Consider the following 18,579-nt stretch of genomic DNA (forward strand, 5'->3'; position numbering starts at 1 on the left):
GGTCCCTATTCTTCTCGGTGGACTAGGCTCTGCTGCATTACTATCCTTGGGTTACATGACATTCTTGCATAGTGTGTATAGGTCTGTCTGTCTGTCTGTTTCTTTCTCTCTCCTCCTCTCCACTGATGTAACCCCAGAGCCAAGAAGAGCACATGGCATATAATGAGTGCTTAATACATTTATTTGTTGAGTAAATAACTGAAACTCATCTGTTTTCTTAAGTGTAGAACAGTTTCTGTTACTGGCAACCAATGCATTCAGATTCAATTAGTGAAACCACAGCTTTCTCTTCCTCTCTAGGAATATATTCTAGAAAAGGAGGCAAGAACACCTTAGGAGTTGAAGAATCATGGCTCTAAAAAGAAAAAGAAAGTATTTAAGAAACAAGTGAAAAATTCCTACAAAGTCTGAGGATTCTATAACTCGTGACCCAAGGATGGACCATCAGTGGTCTCCAGCTCCCTTCTCCCTGCTGCCTGTCACGCTTGCAGATATGAGTGGACATGTGAAGCAGTTTTAAATTAATGAGCTATAACTGGAAAAGTTGTGCTTTTCATAACAAATTATACAGTTATGGCTAGTGCCTGCTTCCCCACCCCCTTTCTTCCTGTCCTGAATATGGAGACAATGCTTTAAAGGGAAGCAGGCATTTTTGCTGTTGTGAGAGAAAGGCCAGGGAATCCCAAACGCCGGTCCTGGCACTACTGAGCTACTAAACCAACGTGAGTACCTGCCTATCTCCATTCTTTCTGTTAAAAGAGAAAAAACCAAATTGCTATCTTATAACCTACTGTAAGTTGGATTTTAGTTACTTGCACCCAAATGCATTCCTAAATAATTCACCTAGTAAACATTAAACATTATCCATTGGTGTAGGCTACTGGTAAAGAGAAAAGGTTATGGAATTAAATTGCTCAGGTTTCACTCTAGGCTCTGTTGTTTTGGGCAACAAGTTACCCAAGCCCTTTAAGCCACTATTTCCTTCATCACAGAACACAAGGTATGGTGGGATAAGAACAAAAAGCCTGTGAGTATTAAAAGAAATAATTCTTATAAAGCTGTGAGCATAGTTCCTGGCATTTAATAAATGCTTCATAAATGTTAACTAGTAATAATAATAATCAATTCCATTTTTAATACTAAGAAGTAAAAAGCTTTGAAAGTTGGGTGACATTTTTTTTCTGTTGGAAACAACGAGAAGCCTGTTAACATGTATGGTAATACTCATGACTCATGACTACAAGCTTTCATTTTTGGTGCCTGCATTGATTTACTTCATTTTGGCAATGGAAGCCAATGTCAATTTTATGCATCATGAAGACAGATATAAGCTGATGATGAATATCATTCTTTTGCAGGAAAAATCACTACCTATGTGATTAAGGAGAGTTAACACACTTAAGAGTGACAGCTTCTGACTCAAATTTACAATCCTTAATATGCTCTGACAGCTGGTAATTGAGTGGCAAATGGAAATAAGTGTGAAATGAATCTACAACTTTTTGTAGGATAATAAGTGACTTCAGTTAATTTATTAATCAAGCTCCTTTGACATTGAGCTGTGACCTCCCGATCAGCTACACAGAATATTTATCAGTGGCAAATACTCGAATAACTATGTGTGCACATTTAATACCAAAGCCATAGAAAGTGAATGTTCAGCATGAATTATAAATCTATCTCATCATGAGTATTGTCTCCACTTTACATGGCTTTAATGTCACATACTTATGAGACTATGAAGTAGGCAGAATGGATCTACTCAGATCTTCTATTGTTAAATATGGTTATTTTAAAGCTTTTTTCCCACCCTCATGCCATGTAATCCCCACTGCCTTAATCATGTAGCTTCACATGCTGTTTTACAGAGAAAACAAGTCATCATATGACGACTCTAAACTCCCTGCCCCCGCCTCATACAATCCCAGCAGAACGGCCTCATCTGGTACAGCAGATCGGATTTGGTGGGATCATGAGGAGTCTCCAAAACTCAACGGAGGTCATTTAAACATCTGTAACAAACTTCCCAGGTGATTCCAGTGCACCCCCAGATTTAGGAAGCACTGCCCTCCAGGGCCAAATGGCACCAGCATCCCCCTGGTTGCTCAAGTCAAAAACTGACCACCATCCTGGACAGCAGGCTGAAAGGGGAAATAAACTGATTGTAACAAACTCTGCTCACCCACTGAAGAGGTGAGAATCTGCTGTCAGCAGGTCTTGGTCTATGTTCTCTCTTCTTTGCCTCCTTCAACAGCAATTTTATTTTATTTTTCTTTTTATTATTTTTTATTCTTACCTGAGGACATTTTTCATTGCTTTTTTTCCCCCAGAAAGACCGAGGAAAGGAGAGGGGTTGGGAGAGAGAAAAATATTAATATGAGAGAGGAACATCAATTGGTTGCCTCCCACACACACTCTGGCTGAGGATCAAACCTGCAAGCTTTTGGTTACTAGAAGATGGTGGTCCAACCACGGAGCCACACTGACCAAGGCAATAGCAGTTTTATAACTTAAGCATTCTGCTCTTCCTTTTCTAGGGGGAGAACTTATCTGGTTTCCCTCATAACAGAGTGTGGAGGGAAAATGGGTTCCAGAGTTAGGTATATAGGTATTCACAGATACAGGAGACATAAATATGTATCTTATTGGTTCTATTTCTCTGGAGGACTCAACTTAATACAAACTCTGGCATCAGTATTTTTTAAAACTTTCCCAGGGTTGAAATGTTTAGCTAGGGCTGAGAACCTCTAGTGGGAGTTCTTAATCCCTTGTAGGGTCCATGGGTGGCTTCAAAGTGTCTGTGAACTCTGAATTCAGAAACAAAATTGTGTGTTTACATTGATCATATCTGATCCAAACTGACAGATATGATCTAGATGACATCCTTGCAAAATAACTGTTTGGTTTTGTTAAAACATCTCCAGTCTTGGAAAACACTCTCTTCCCTGAGAAAGCCCATCATGTTTAGAACAGTTCTAAGGAAACTAAGAAGCCAATTTGGGGGACCTGGGTGAAAAAAGTGAAGGCATTGAGAAGTACAGACTGGTAGATACAAAATAGTCCCAGGGATGTAAACTACAGCATGGGAATATAGTCAGTAACATTGTGATAACTATATTCGGTGCCAGGTGGGAAAGGAAAATATTGGGGGAATGCTTTGCGAAGGGCCTGTCTAACCACTATGCTGTACACTTGAAACTATGCAAAATAATATTGAATGTAAACTGTAATTGAGAAAAAAATTTAAAAAGTAGTAAATTTTGAATGAAAGAATTATAAAACATTAGTCAGAAGACTATCTAGTGGTCTTCATATGCAAATTTTTCATTTTATAGAGGAAAAAACTGAGGCACAGAGAAATTAGGTGTCTTGCTCAAATTAACAGACTTATTGATAGGTTGGAGAATGAAAGCCCAGCCCTCCTTTGCCCCATCCTGGTTTCCTGTTTAGTTCCCCTTTCTCATGGCATGCAGCAGAGTCCCTTCAAAGAGGTAACCTAATCATAATACCTGATATCAAACTATATTACAAGGCCATGGTAATCAAAAGTGTCTGGTACTGGCATAAGAACAGACACATAGACCAATGGAGCAGAATAGAGAGCCCAGAAATAAACCCATGTCTCTATGGTCGATTAATATTTGACAAAGGGGGCAGGAGCATTAAATGGAGTAAAAATAGTTCTTCAACAAATGGTGCTGGAAGATCTGGACAGTTACACACAAAAAAATGAAACTTGATCACTAACTTACACCACACACAAAAATAATATCGAGATGGATGAAAGACTTAAATATAAGTCACAACACCATAAAAGTCCTAGAGGAGAACAGGGGCAGGGAAATCTTGGATATTCCATGCAGCAATATTTTAACTGGTATGTCCGCTAGAGCAAGGAATATAAGGGGAAAACTAAACAAATGGGATACATCAAATTAAAAAGCTTCTGCATGGCTAAAGAAAACATTAGCAAAATGAAAAGGGAACAAACCCTATTGGAAAACATTTGCCAATGATACCTCGGACAAGAATTTGAGCTCTAAAATATATAAAGAACTCACATGACTCCACACCAGGAAGACATACAATTCAATTTAAAAATGTGCAAAGGACCCGAACAGACACTTCTCCAAGGAGGACTTACAGAGGGCCCAGAGACATATGAAAGGATGCTCAGCATCAGTAGCCACCAGAGAGATGAAAATTAAAACCACAGTGAGATACCACTTCACACCAGTCAGAATGGCCATCATAAACATATAAACAAACAAGTGCTGATGAGGTTGTGGAGAAAAGAGAACCCTAGTACATTGTTGGCGGGAATGCAGACTGGTGCAGCTACTGTGGAAAACAGTGAAGAATTTCCTAAAAAAGCTAAAAAGAGAACTGCCCTCTGATTTGTCAATTCCACTGCTGGGATTATACCCTAAGAATCCTGAAACACTAATTGAAAACAACCCATGCACCTCAAAGTTCATAGCAGCATTATTTACAATAGTCAAGTGCTAGAAACAACCTAAGTGCCCATCAGTAAATGAGTGGGTCAAAAAACTGTGCTACATTTACTCGATGGAATACTATGCGGCAGAAAGAAAGAGGGAGCTCCTACCCTTTGTGATAGCATGGATAGAACTGGAGACTATTATATTAAGAAAAATGAGCCAGGCAGAACCTAATTAGGTTAAGTAGAACCTAGTCAACAAAACAAACAAGCTAGAAAATAGAACCAGAGACACAGAAATAAAGAACAGACTGACAGTGACCAGGGAAGAGTAAGGAGGGGGACAACTGGGGAAAGGAGAAGAGTCAAGTGATGGAACATGTACAAAGGACCCATGAACAAAGATAATGGTGGTGGGAGGAGCGGGAGGAATGTGGTAGAGGGGGGATGGGCAGGCAGGGGAGAGTAATGGGGGAAAAAGGAGGAGAACTTTAAAAAAATTTTTAAAAAGAGGTGATCTGAGGTGGCATAGTTCAGGACAAGTAGGGCAGGCGTCTGCTCCCCCATCACTCCAGAAGGCAGAATTGGAGGTGAGCAGTCATCTTCCTCCTTTCAGGCTGGTTGACTCCCTCCCACTCATCCCCACACAGATGGAGGTGAAGATGCCAATGGTACCCAGCTCAATGGTTGTGTTGATGGGCACAAAGTATCAATTGGGAGACAGTGGCCTTTCCCCCCAGAGAGACAGGTGCAGACACTGAAGGCAACTGGCCGTGAACATGCTCTGCCTCTGACCCCCTGGGAGGCAGGAAGGTGTGTGAGGATCTGAATGTTTGAATGTGATCTGAATGTCTAAGATCTCCATAGTGGATCTGTAAATATGCATTACAATTTAAGTGACATTAAAGCAACATTAACTTGGTTTAGGTAGAATCAGGCTCATTAATAATTTGGACTCATGTTCAATATTTTCCACTTTACTACTGAGTATCGTAATATCTTACTGGATTAAGGTCTCTAAGTATGGCTGCCTTGTTTATAAATTGAAATTAACAACATCCATCTTAGAACCCCCAAGAACTATTGTATGGAGTGAATTACATAACATATAAAGTGGCTAGCAGAGTGCCTGGCACACAGGATGTATTCAATTATTGGTGGCTATTATTATTATTAATAACACCATAATTGAAGCACAAATATATGCCCGGGCTGGTGTGGCTCAGTGGATTGAGTGCCAGCCTGCGAACCAAACTCATTGCCAGTTCGATTCCCAGTCAGGGCATATGCCTGGCTTGAGGGCCAAGTCACCAGTGGGGGGCACTCGAGAGGCAACCACACATTGATGTTTCACTCCCTTTCTTTCTCCCTTCCTTCCCCCCTCTCTAAAAGTAAATAAATAAAAATATATTTTAAAATGCCAATATAAAAAACATTTAAAAGGTGCAAATATAATGACCAAATATTCTCAAATATTCCTTTTCTCACCACACAACACAGTTTTGATGACAGAGGTGATACCACACTATATGCTGAACCCCCAATGCCACCCACAGAGATTGGCACAAATCTGTGCTCATGGTAGGTATCAGTAAGAACTTAGGTTGAACTGAATCAAAGAAACCACTCCTACCGGATTATTCTGTTCTTTCAGGGATATTTCGGATCCAAGTTCTGCCTCGAGGCTGACAGCGTCAATGCATTCAGCAAGCACATCCTCAGTCACTTCTCCATTGAGTGGCGGGTCCCCAGCACTGGTGTTTTGGGGCTGCTCAGGGTGCCCAGTGTCAGCAGTCTCTGCACCCCGAATGGTTGCATTTTCATGCACCTCGCCTCCGGGGTCAGCCAGGGTTGGCTCATTCGAAATCCTTGCGGAATCACAGTGCACCTCTGCATCTTCAGGGAAAGAATCACTGTTGGGCATCTCGGTAATTTCTGCTTTGTCTCCAGTGGTTAAAGTGTCACCAGCATCATCAGACATTTTTTTTTGTTATCTGTCAACATGGTAACAAAGAAAAACTTTCTGCTTTAATCTGAATTGTCAAACTTTAATTCTAAGCCCTGAATAATAAAATTATTAATAAACTTTCTTCAACCAGTGAGAAACTGGGTGTAACCTTGGGGTAAACCAAATCAATATCCCAAAGACTTCCAGGTCCTGTTCCCCGGAATCTGTGAATTTTACCTTGTGTGGCAAAAGGGACTTTGCAGCTGTGATCCAATGAAGGACCTTCTATTGGGGAGATTTTCTTGGATTATCTAGGTGGGTCCTAAATGAAGTCCCAAATGTCCTTATTAGAGAGAAGCAGAGGGAGACTTGACTACAAAAAGGAAAAGGCGGTGCCATGACAGGGGCAGAGACTGGAGAGCTGCACTTTGAAAACGAAGGAGGGGCCACGGGCCAAGGAATACAGGCGACTGCTAGAAGGTGGGAAAGTCAAGGGCATCAGTCTCCTCTCAGGCGGAACCAGCCCTACCAACCACTTGGCACTAGTCCAGTGAAACTGATTTTGGACTTCTGACCTCCAGAGCTGTAAGAGAATAAATCTGTGTTGTTATAAGCCACTACGGTTGCTGTGATTTGTTACAGCAGCAACAGGAAACTGGTAAAACCTACAGTGCTACCTTTTACCTTTCATGGATCTCTGGTTTGTACGCGTGGATATGCATATGGTAACTAGGAGTATTATTTGTGTCTGTGTAATTGTTTATTTTGTATGACTTCATTGATTTTATTTGTAGCAATAATGAGCATAGGCATAGAAAATACCCAAAGCTTATAAAAACTACTTGACACTTAGCTCTGCCGTGTCGTCAGAATTCACATCGAGAAAGAGACGTATGTATACATAAGTGGGCTTTGCTGGAAACCAGACGGTGAAGGCCTGGGCTCTGTTTGGACAATAGTTCAGACAGGGATGCCCAAGAGTGACATGGGAAGAAGTGATGTGTTAAGCCAAATGAGGAATGTAGTCATTACAAAACAACCTGCAACTCGGAAAACTTGTTGTCTTTCAAAACAGTGCTGCTCAATACAACTTTCTGTGCTGATGAAAACGTTTTGTATCTGCACTGTCCAATGTGGTAGCTAATGGCCAGATGTGGCTACTGAGCATGTGGAATGTGGCTAGTGCCACATTAAATATTTTAATGTAATTTTAAATAATATAAATTTTATTTTTACATGGGCATATGTGGCTAATACACAGTTTACCTATGACTAGTGGCTACGTAACTGATAGCATAGATCTAGAAGGTTACTTGAGGATGATAATTTGGGGGATAAAATGAAGAGTGTTCCCACTACACAAGAAGCCAAGTCTCGGGCAAATCAGCGGGTATTTTTGTTGACCTCGGTTCACCAGTTGGTCAAATCTCAGGTTGCTGCTAAACCCGGGGACGAGAGAAGCCACTAAACACCCCAGCCACCTGGCGGGGTGGGCTTAGAAAGAGCTCAAGGGCACAAGTCAACCCTCTCATCCCCTCGAACAGCTGTCGTCTGGCTATTTCCTTTTCCTGCTCTGTCCTCCCCCTCGGTGAGTCCCATTCCTTTCTGTTTTACACACCACTTTCATGTTGTGAGTCTCGAATGTCTACCCCCAGTCGACCGAGACAGATAGTGAATTAGTGGTGTCCAGAGGCTGAAGGGAGGGGGAATGAGGAGTGACTGCTAATGGCACAGATTTATTTCACGGGTGATGAAATGTCCTAAAATTAGACAGCGATAATGGCTGTACAAGAGTGTCAATATATTAAAAACCACTGCACTGTGCCCTTTGGCAGAGTAAATTTTGCAGTATATGAATTACATCTTAATTTACTAAGAATATATATATATATATATATATATATACACTATATAGTGTAATATCTTAGTAATGCTGCTATAAAGAAATTCTACCTCTGGAGTGGTTCTAAAGGCCAGTTGGACATCTCTTCTTGTCCAAAAATAAACCTGCGGTCTTACCATTAACTGGATCTTCCTTTTAATTTTTGTGTTCCATTTAATGGCGCCCACATTTTTCCAGTTGCCCAGGATACTCCGCAAGCAGAATGCCCAGGTTGCAGAGGGGGCATTCTGTCAATGAGCATGGTCAGTGCCTCGTTCACACAGTAAAGAATGACCCAAACCTACTATACAGAAAAGGGTAGCTACTGTGGTTTGTGGGAGGAGGTGGGGTGGGGGGAGGGCACTTGAAAAGCTATTGTCATCTGGAAACTCACAAAATCTCTACGAAAGCCTTCTCAGGATTGGCTTAGGATGGAGGTTGGTAAACTGTGGCCTAAAGTTTTATTGGAATACGACATGCTCATTTGTTTATACACTGTCTATGGCTTGAGTAGTTATGACAGAGATAATATGGTCCACAAAGTCACAAAGCCTAAAATATTTACTATCTTGCCCTTTATAGAAAATGTTTGCTGGCTCACAGCCTAGGACCCTGCTTGGCTGCCACAGCCTAAAGCGCTCTCCGTCCTCATCAACCCTGACCTCACCTGGGTCCCAGAGGCAGGGCCATGAGGAGAATGGGTCTGTGAGTACATGAGGCTGAGACATCACTTTTATCTCCATTTTCTGGTTCATCAATAGCTGGCCATAGACACTGCATGCTTATTTCTTTGTAAAATAATTTGAAAATCCTTGTCATTAATCTGGATTATTAAGAAGCTCCAAGCTATTTCACTTTTCTACAATATAAGCAGGAACACAAACCTGGCTGTGACAAACATTCGCGGGCAAATAAAAAGCATTATGGACACTTTGTTGTGTGTACTTGGCCCTAAATGTGTTATGATACCATTCATAATGCTAAAATACTTCAACACGTACCCAGTGATGTGTGTGGGTTGTCACTTATGCCCTGGAATGGTTGGTTAACACCTGAAGTGCCCTATTCAGGCTCATGCCCTCCCCAGGTCTTTAGTTAGCATTTCAACACCTGTAACTGAGAGCTCACCTCTTGAGTGGGTCCAACTTTCACCCTCTCAGACAGGTACTCCACGGTGTGCTAATTACCATAAGGAATATTAGAAATCATTCTTACTGATGAAATAGAAATGGGGCTTAAGATATGTGGACTGGCAAAAATAATGTACAGGTTCTTTTTATCCTTCCATTACCAGGACATAAGGGTTTACTGAGCCCAGCAGCTTATTGGCCTACGGAGCAGAATTTTTCTAGTCCTCTGGCTGATTGCGGGAGAACACCTGAACTGAAGCGGATGAGAAGGTTACCTGAGTCCTCCCCAGAGGCCTGAAAGCACAGAGCTAGGACTTCATCAAGCTCACAGGAAAAGCTGTGTAACAGAACCCAGTTACTAGTGTATTTGTGAGTGAGCGGCAGAACTCTGCCCGAGAACTTTGTGGTCACATCACTCTTGGTAGGGAGGCTGCACAGGAGGAAACCCACAGCCCTCGCCCATCTCTAATGGCCAAATTGCCTTAGGTCGGCTCACCTCAATTCTAGCAGAATTGCTGAAACAAAACCTCTCTTCTCTGCGTTTGCTCTGCATTCAACCAACAACACGAAGCCATTCCTTCAGAATACAGAAGTCAGCTCGACGGTGTCGAACTGATACTGTTAAAAAGTATTTATGGACAACTTATACATTTCAGAAAGACGATATTTTTTACATCTGCTTATATAGTAAAAATGGAAACTACACTAGTCAGCCCCACTTTGACTTCCAATTATACACATCTCTGATCTATTTCCCTTTACCTGTTACAGGTGTACCTTTTCCCCTAAAGCAAAACGAGAGACGTCTTTTGTGTTTGTTTTGGTAAACTTTTACCTACTGTGGATGTTCCTATGACCAGAGAGAATGAATCGTTTTGTGCCCTTTTGTCTGTGATCATCAGACATCCTGTGTTCTACACACGCAGCTGTTTCTGAGCAGTTACTGATGGAGTCCACCAGGACCGCGGCCGCGCCCCACGCTGTTCCCCGGGGGCAGCCCCCTCTCTGCCTGGGTGCCCCAAGGGCTGGCAGGCTTCCACAGCTCTCCCGATTTATGGTTTAGAACATTGATTGCTGCAGCTAAGTCTGTGGCTTTTTGATACTAGGGAGGCTCGACCCACAGAAACAAGGGGGCTTCTTTAGTAAACTCCAAGGAGAGGAGGGGCGGCATATAAAGAAGCCTTTGTGGGCTGGGACTAAGTCAGTTCTTTTCATGCGTAAGTTCAATCACACCTAAAATGCTCCCGGAACTATGCTAGCTATTGGAGCAGCAGCATCATAGTTCCAAAAATAACGTTAAAAGAGGGCATAATTACTATCCTTCAGGAAATGAATAATCTGTTTATATTTTACTCCTGATCGGTGAAGTGCAGGGAATGATTTCAGCTAACACAAACTAGTAAGTGATGGTGCAAAACAGCCTATCAAATAGGGAAAAGATGAACTAGACCAACTTCAAGCACGGGAGAACCTTGAAAATAGCTTTGATATGGTTATTTAGGCATGACGGAATAAGAGTATAGCAAAGGCCCAGCATCAGAAATGAATTCTAGAGATTCAGGATGGACACCTGTGTGGCTGGGCCAAGAGGCCACATGGAGGAAGAGTGAGGGCGGGAAGGATGGTATTCTGAGGTGGAAGGAGTTGCGCTCCGGTCCCACGTCCCTCTGTGTGCACACAGCTCATTCATTTATGCTGGGCTTCCTCATTTCCTCCCCTGAAAAGTGAGGGTGGACAAAATGATCTGAACGCTTTGTTCTCGAACACCGTCCTGCAGGACTGGGACGATCCATGATGACAGAGAAAAAGGAGGACAAGATTGCGAGATTTTCATCCATCTAAATTTATTAAATGTAAAGGATTGCCTTCATCTTGAAAGGTTAGACTTCATGCTTTTCTTGGTATTAAAATGTCTTTCATTTTTATGAAATAGTGGTATAGCGGATGGATTTTTTTAATGGCTTCCTTTGACAAAATAAGAATTTGGTAACACAATGCCCTATGTGGAATCACTTTCCCCAACTTAAAAAAGTGGTGGTCATTAAAGGATAGGGAAAAACACTCTGCATGAGAGGTTCTGAATCAGTTTGAAAGAAAGAATTCCTGCCCTGGCTGGTGTAAATCAGTGGATTGAGCACAGGCTGCAGACCAAAGGGTTGCTGGTTTGATTCCCAGTCGGGGCACATGCCTGGGTTGCGGACCAGGTCCTGAGTGGGGGCCATGTGAGAGGCAACCACACATTGATGTTTCTCTCCCTCTCTTTCTCCCTCCCTCCCCCTGTCTCTAAAAATAAAATAAATAAAATATTTTTAAAAAGAAAAAAAGAAAGACTTCCTATGACAAGGACACATGTCCAGGTCCCAGTCTCCTTTTCCTCCAGTGTAGCCTCCATGTGTCTGACAGTTATTTTTCTGAAACAGATGACAACTCTTCGTTTTCCTGCTTAGAAAGCACTAGGTTTAAACACCTTCGCACAGCATCTGTGGCCCCTCATAATCCAACTCCAGTCTTGCTCTGCTCCTGCATCTCTTGTCGCAGCCTACACGCTTGCCTCACCTGACTCTCCATCAGAGAAGCCCACCCCTCCCTGCCTTTGCTTATGTGCAGTTTCCTCTACCCAGCTGCTCTGCCTCCAAATGCCTGCCAGACTCCTATTTGTTTCTCAACGCCTAATGTCATTTTTTACTTAGAAATTGTCCTTAATTTGCCCTTCTCCTTCCAAATTAATTGCGCCTCGTTTATGTTTTTGCAATATACTTGAGATTCTTCTATTGCATTTATAAGGAGTATTTGTTTCTATGTCATTGCCTTCTCTAGGACTGTGACCAACAAGCACCTAGCTTGGTTTATTACCCTCAAATGGTTACTGAACTGCAATATACTGTTTGGTATAGATTAAAGAGAAACAATGTTCAGTTTAAGCTGGTCTTATAAATACAGTAAGTGACTACTTACATAGAATGAATCCATGAGATTCAGAGAGGCTCCCTCCCGCCCTCAAATTCCTTCTGCACTGGCTCACTTATGCCTCAAACTGCACCCTGACAGGTTCATTCCTTTGCTTAAAGTTTGCAGTGCAAGGAGGTTCGCAGATTCTTTCCTGAGCTCAGATGTTGATGGAGGACAGGAAGGAAAGAGCAGGGAATGAACCTAAGTGAGGCAGGAAAGGGGCCACAGGGAGGCAAAGCGGGCAGAAAGAGGCCGATAAGGAGGAAGGCAATCCCATCCTCAGGTTCCTCAGCGGGGGCTGAGGTCTCCTGGAGCTCAAAGTGACATTGATTTTAAAAGTTGCCTGTTCGTATCCCTAAGATGTAGAATACAGTAGGGCACAGTTAGAGCCCTCACGGCCCACACAGAGATGTCTTCCTACTCTTGGAAAAGTCAGTGAGGTTCAGGTGCCTGATCTGAGAGAGCTAGAAATACTCACCAGGGGAGAATACGAGAAGACTGGGTGGGTGGGGCGGGGCTGAGCTAGGGAGCAGTAATCAACCCGGGGAGCTGTGCATCAAGGTGGTGCCAGTTTAGGATGCAGGCCTGGGTGGATCCGCAGGGGTAGGGATGATGAGCTCGGATGGGAGTGGGAGGTCAAGGCCTGCACTGGGTTTCCCAAGTCCAAAGGCAGGAGAACTGCAGGATGGAGGCCTCTGTCTTACCAGGACCTCTGTTAGAGGACCCTCTGTGCCCTCCGCCGCCTGGACCCTGCAGCCTGCCGGACTCCGACCTGGGATGCTGGGGAAAGTTTTCCCCTGCACTTGGCGCTGGGTGCTCAAGGCAGGCTCCGCAGAGGTTCCCGCCGGCCGAGGGTGCAGACCCGGAGAGCGGGCGTGTGGGTGTGTGCATGAGCGTGGACCCGGAGCGACACACACTCACACACACACACTCACACGCCCGCACCCACGCAGGGCCCTCGGCAGCGCCGGCCGCGCCTCCCCGGACTTTCACCCCCAAGCCGGATTCTCCCCGGTCCCGCGCCCGGTGGCAAGTTCTTGCCGACGGTTTCTCACTAACACAGCGGTGGGATGAGGGGACCAGAGCAAGGAGCGACAGCGGGTTTCCCCACCACCCATCGTCCCCGCTGCCCGGGAGAAGGGGACTGGGAGAGGGCGCCCGGGGATCTTACCGCACAGGCTGGCGAGCGCGCGCTGGAGCTCCGGGCGGGTCCCGCCCCGCCACGTCGGCAGGGCCAGCGGGGACGCGGCCGGAGGGCGGGCCTGGAGGGGACTCGCGGCCGAGCGCCCCGCCCCTGGCTGGCCGGAGGTCCCGCCTGCCCCGCCTGCTCCCCGCCTGGCCCCGGAGTGCAGCTGGGGGCTTCAGCACCCCCTTCCCCCATCCTGGGAGGGTCCCAGCTGCGCTTTCGACCTCCCCTGAGAAACTTTGCCTTTCCAGCTTTGTGCCTGCAGCGAGAGCCGGAGGGGAGCCCGCCCCACGCAGAACGGGTCTCAGGATTCGCCGGAGCCCTTTTCTTCCTTTTTAAAAGTGCCCTAAGAAGTCCGCGGAGTTGTACTGGGAAGGGGTGCCTGAAGTTCAGCAGGGGCTTGCGGTCTGCTGACTGTGCGTTAGATAGCTTTCTCTTACTCTAGTTGTGGGCGTGTGGTCTGATTTGAAAACCGAGGGACTAAACAAACAAAAGCACTTGCTAGAAGGCCTGTTTGGAAATGTGGGTCAAAATTCAAATACGTAAACTTTGGCCCAGGAACTCACATCTACGAATTTGTCCTAAGAGTCCAATGTGCAAATATGTTTATTGTAGTTGTTTACACCAGGGAGAACCGGAAACAGCCTGTCCCACAATAAAGGGCTGGTGAAGTGAATCAACTTCCAATAGTCGGGTATACTGTAGCCGTTACGAATTATGTCTGCACGTCGAGTTCATTGACATGGAAGGCCACATCGGAATATTAAGTCAAGGGCAGGGGAACCTGGGAAGAGTGTGCACTTCGTATAAGCCTATTCTTGTAAAATATACGTATGTGTTTTACAACTTTTAAAACAGTGATTCTTTCTGAGTTCTGCGATTGTGTTAGCAAATTGTGTTCCAGGTGTGACAGGTGTCTTTTGATATCCTATAGTCAAAACATCCTTGCCTGTGGGACAGCTCCAACCTTTGCTGCACTGCCCCTGGCTGCTGTGGCAACAGCCCAATCAGACCCTCCCTTTTATAGGACTGGTTTCCTTTTCTCCTGTGACCCAAAACAAAAGAATATTAATCAAGCAATCCTAGCAGCGAGTTTTAGTAAATTGTGCCCTTTTACTCGAATGTTGTTGTTTCCAAGCCCACCAGGTTTTATTTCAAAACTTTTATTTTTCTGCAACTTAAAAGTTTTTTTATTCTTAAAAAAAAACTGGAGTGAAAGAGGACTTCTGGTCAAGATGGAGGCATAGGCAAAAATGGCTTGCCTTTTTGTACAACCATATCATAATTACACTAAAATATAGAACAACCATCACTCAGCAACATCAGAAATCGAGTTGAATGGAAGTCTGGCAACTATGGAATTAAAGAGGCCACATCCATCCAGACTGGTAGGACGGGTGCAGACGCAGAACAGGCTGGTCCCTCACCCACGTGTGGTGGATAAAATTTGGGAGAAATATCTCAGGAGTGAGCATTCCCAGCCCCATACCAGGCCCCCCAGCCTGGGGTTCTCATGCCAGGAAGATAAGTCCCTACAACTTCTGGTTGTAAAAACCAGTGGGGATTGAGTTGGTGGAAGAAACTTCTGGAGCCCCAAGCAATTTCTCTTGAAGAATGCACCCCCCCTCCCGCCAGACTCACTCAGACTCCCGCCCTCCCTCTGGGCTTCCACACCAGGGAGGCTGCCTGAAGGGAACCAGCGGTGTGCAGGGGGAGGCTGAGGTATCTGGCATGAAGGTGAGCAGAGGCCACTCTCCGTTTTCTGGGCCTTGCCCCCACAGAGTCAGCAGACTGGTGCCATATCTGAGATTCCATCAACCTGGCTAATGCCCTGGTTGCCCTACCCTGGAGATCCCCTGAGACTCCAACCCACCCAATTCACAGGCCTACCCGAGCTGCTTTTCCATATGAATGGCTCATGTTTCACAACTTCCTAAATCTTCTCAAGCAAGCAGCAGGTGGCCTCAGTGAGCCCCAGGCATGGCAGTGTAGCCTAGATGCACAGCTTGGCTATGCCTGGAAGTCCCCAAGCCCAGTAGAAGAAGCTGCCATATCAGATTGCTTTATAACTCAGGCAGGGTGGCTCTGGGAAAACTGCAGGTGGGGACTGATCTTGGCCTGCACCACCTGGGAAACCCCAGGGCCAACACACCTAGTGTACAGGTACAGACCACATCAAAGCACCACCACCCTGCCCCCCTGCACAGCTGATCCTCTGTGGAGGGCAAAGGTTGGTGGTAAGTGGTCACAACCAATCCTTGCAGCTGACTGGCTTGGGTTAACTCCCTCCCATTGATCTGCCAACAGCAACCAAGACTCAACTACAAGAGGTGGGTGTACTCAGCCCACACAAAGGGCACACTTTGAGTACCCAGCTTGGGTGACAGGGAAGGCTGAACACTAGACCCGACAGGACACCTACTACCTTAGGCCATGCTACCAAGGCACAGAGTCAAAGCAGCTCTACCTAATACCTAGAAACAAACACAGGGAGGCTGCCAAAACAAGGAGACAAAGAAACAAGACCCAAATGAAAGGACAGATCAAAAAACTCCAGAGAAAGAGCTAAATGAAATGGAGATAAGCAATCTATCAGATGCAGAGTTCAAAATACTCATTTGAACTCTGGTTATAAGGATGCTGAAAGAACTTAGTGAGGACCTCGGCAGTATAAAAACGATCCAGTCAGAAACAAAGGATACACTGATTGAAACAAACAGTTTACAAGGAAACAACAGTGGAGTGGATGAAGCCGAGAATCAAATCAATGATTTGGAACATAGGAAACAAAAACAACTGTTCAGAACAAGAAGAAAAGAGAATTTAAAAAATGAAGATAGTGTAAGCAGCCTGTGGGACCACTTTAAACAATCCAGCATTCACTTCATGGGGGTGCAGAAGGAGAAGAGAAAGTGCAAGACATTGGAAATCTATTTGAAAAAAATAAAGAAAGAAAACTTCCCTAATTTGCTGAAAGATGTAGACATGCAAGTCCAGGAGGCCAAGAGAATCTCAAACAAGATGGATGAAAAGAAGTCCACACCTAGACACATGATAATTAAAATGCCTAAGGTTAAAGACAAAGAAATGGGAGTGAGTGTGTGGGAGAATGGGTGAAGAGGTGGAGAAATTAAGAATGGTAGGTACAGAAGAGCCATGGGGATATAAGGTACAGTATAGGAAATGGAGTAGCCAAAGAACTTGTACATGTGACCCATGGACATGAACAAGGGTTGGGGGGGGTGTTGCCTGAGGGAATGGAGGGTGCAGGTTGGAGCAGGCAAAGAGAAAATATTAGGACAATTGTAATGGCATAATCAATACTATGTAATTAAAAAAAGAAAATCGAGAATTGACCCTTGGACTTGGCAATGTGGAGGTCATTGGTAACCCGGACGAGCGATTTCTCTGGAGTGGTGGAGAAGGAAACCTATTCGGAGAGGGCTGGAGGGAATGGGAGGAAAATAATTGGAGGCAGCGAGTAAAACACCAATTTTTCAAGGAGTTCTGGTATAAAAAGGAGCAAAGAGGAAGATGTTGTAGGTTCAAAGGAAAACATTTATTTTTGGTTTTTACTTTTAGAATTTATTTTTAAATATGGGGAAGTTGTGGCGTTACATGCTGACCGGAATCATACATGAGAGACAAATGATGATGTAGTAGGGAGGCAACCTGCAAGAGTGATTTCCTTCAGTAGGCAAGCAGGAGTGGGGTTAGGGCTCGGTGGGGAAGACCTGGCTCTTGACACAGGGAGGTTATTCAGGAGGTAGAACAGGTAGGCTGGTAGAGTTTGGCGGGGTGGGGGGTGTGACTAAGATCATCCACATCCTCGAATTCCCAGTTACTACTTAAAAAGCGAAAGCTGGGTTGTGAAAAAGGCCAACGGGAAAGTAAATTCATTTGGGACATGGTGTTGGAGGAGAACTCCTGGACTCCCAGAAAAACGAACGAGTGGGTCCTAGAGAAAATTAAGCATGAAACATCCCTGGAGGCTAAAATAACAGCATTGAAGCCATCCTATTTTGGGCACATCTTATTTCCCAGACAATAATGCCAGGAAAAACAGAGGGCAGAAAGGAAAGGGGAAGACCAAAGAGGAGGAGGATTGACCCCATGAAAAGAGCGGTAGGCAGGAGTCTGCAGGAGCCGAGCCAGGCTGCTGAGGACGGGACGCGGGGGACGTCTCTCAGTCATAGTGTTGTCATAGTGTGACGGCATGTAGCACACATGTGGCAATGCTCCTCTGGTTACAGCTATTTCTATGTGAAAAATAAAGCATCGCCATCAGCTGGGAGGGTGAAGGGCAGGAGGTGTTAGAAGTGTAAGAGAGAGGAAGAGGTGTGAGATGAGAGGGGGAGAGTCCGTGGGCTGGGGAAGGGGAGTGGAACGGGTAGTTTTGCTGCCCCCCCCCCCCGGAGGTTGGACCCAGTCATGAATGTTGAGTGTGATGGTCGTCATCGGTGTGTATTCTTCCAACCACATTCAGCTGCTCAGGCTCGGTGTAGTCCAGTGGCTGGTTGGATTTAACCAGGGTTGAGGAGAGAAGAGTCAAGGAGCTGTGGGTGAATGCAGAGAGGTGATTGAAAGGGTGGATCATGGTCTTTCAGTCCAGTGCAGTGGGTAGGGAATTGTTGACACCAGAGGGAAAGAGTTGGAGGTGGTACCTGGAAAGTGGGATGCTGGCAAATGAGATTATGGAGAGGTAGCATCCATTGGTAATCATAATACCTGAGTTATAGTAGGGGAGTGCAGGGATGAGCTAGCTTGCAGGGAAAGATCATTAGGAGAGAGAAAACCAAATACCTAGGAAGCCAGGGGAATGAAAGAATGTCTACATAGCTATTGAAATCACTAGAGTTACGTACAGCCGGGGTGGTGTTTGGCTTGGACAGTGAGCGGTGCTAAAATATGAATGAGGGCGTGATGAGGCTCTGTGGACCACTGCGGCCAGGAGGGGTAGGTTTTAGGGGTTTCGGGGAGGAACAGTGATCTGGAAGTAGCAGCTGAGAGTTAAGGATGCCTCTCTCTCCTCCAGGCTGTGAA

The 18,579-nt window shown here is 45.0% G+C and overlaps 1 protein-coding gene across 3 annotated transcripts in view; it reads right to left on the reverse strand.

Annotated features, from left to right (window-relative positions):
* The window catches only part of FAM114A1 (family with sequence similarity 114 member A1), a 55,961-nt gene extending 42,343 nt beyond the window's left edge, over positions 1–13,618 (reverse strand). For 2 of the 3 annotated variants that reach the window (XM_037064332.1, XM_037064330.1), the window contains exons 1-2: positions 13,522–13,618; positions 6,075–6,435 (exon numbers count right to left, since the gene is read on the reverse strand). In XM_037064332.1, coding sequence (XP_036920227.1) covers positions 6,075–6,422 — 348 coding nt within the window. In that variant the 5' untranslated portion in view covers positions 6,423–6,435; positions 13,522–13,618. Of the gene's footprint in view, positions 1–6,074; positions 6,436–13,122; positions 13,195–13,521 lie in introns of those variants that run through there. The other variant, XM_037064331.1, reaches the window with a different exon arrangement.
* Positions 13,619–18,579: the final 4,961 nt, after the last annotated feature.

The sequence above is a fragment of the Sturnira hondurensis genome, unplaced genomic scaffold (assembly GCF_014824575.4).
Source record: "Sturnira hondurensis isolate 20B ecotype Veracruz unplaced genomic scaffold, ASM1482457v3 Scaffold0015056, whole genome shotgun sequence".
Lineage (NCBI taxonomy): Eukaryota > Metazoa > Chordata > Mammalia > Chiroptera > Phyllostomidae > Sturnira > Sturnira hondurensis.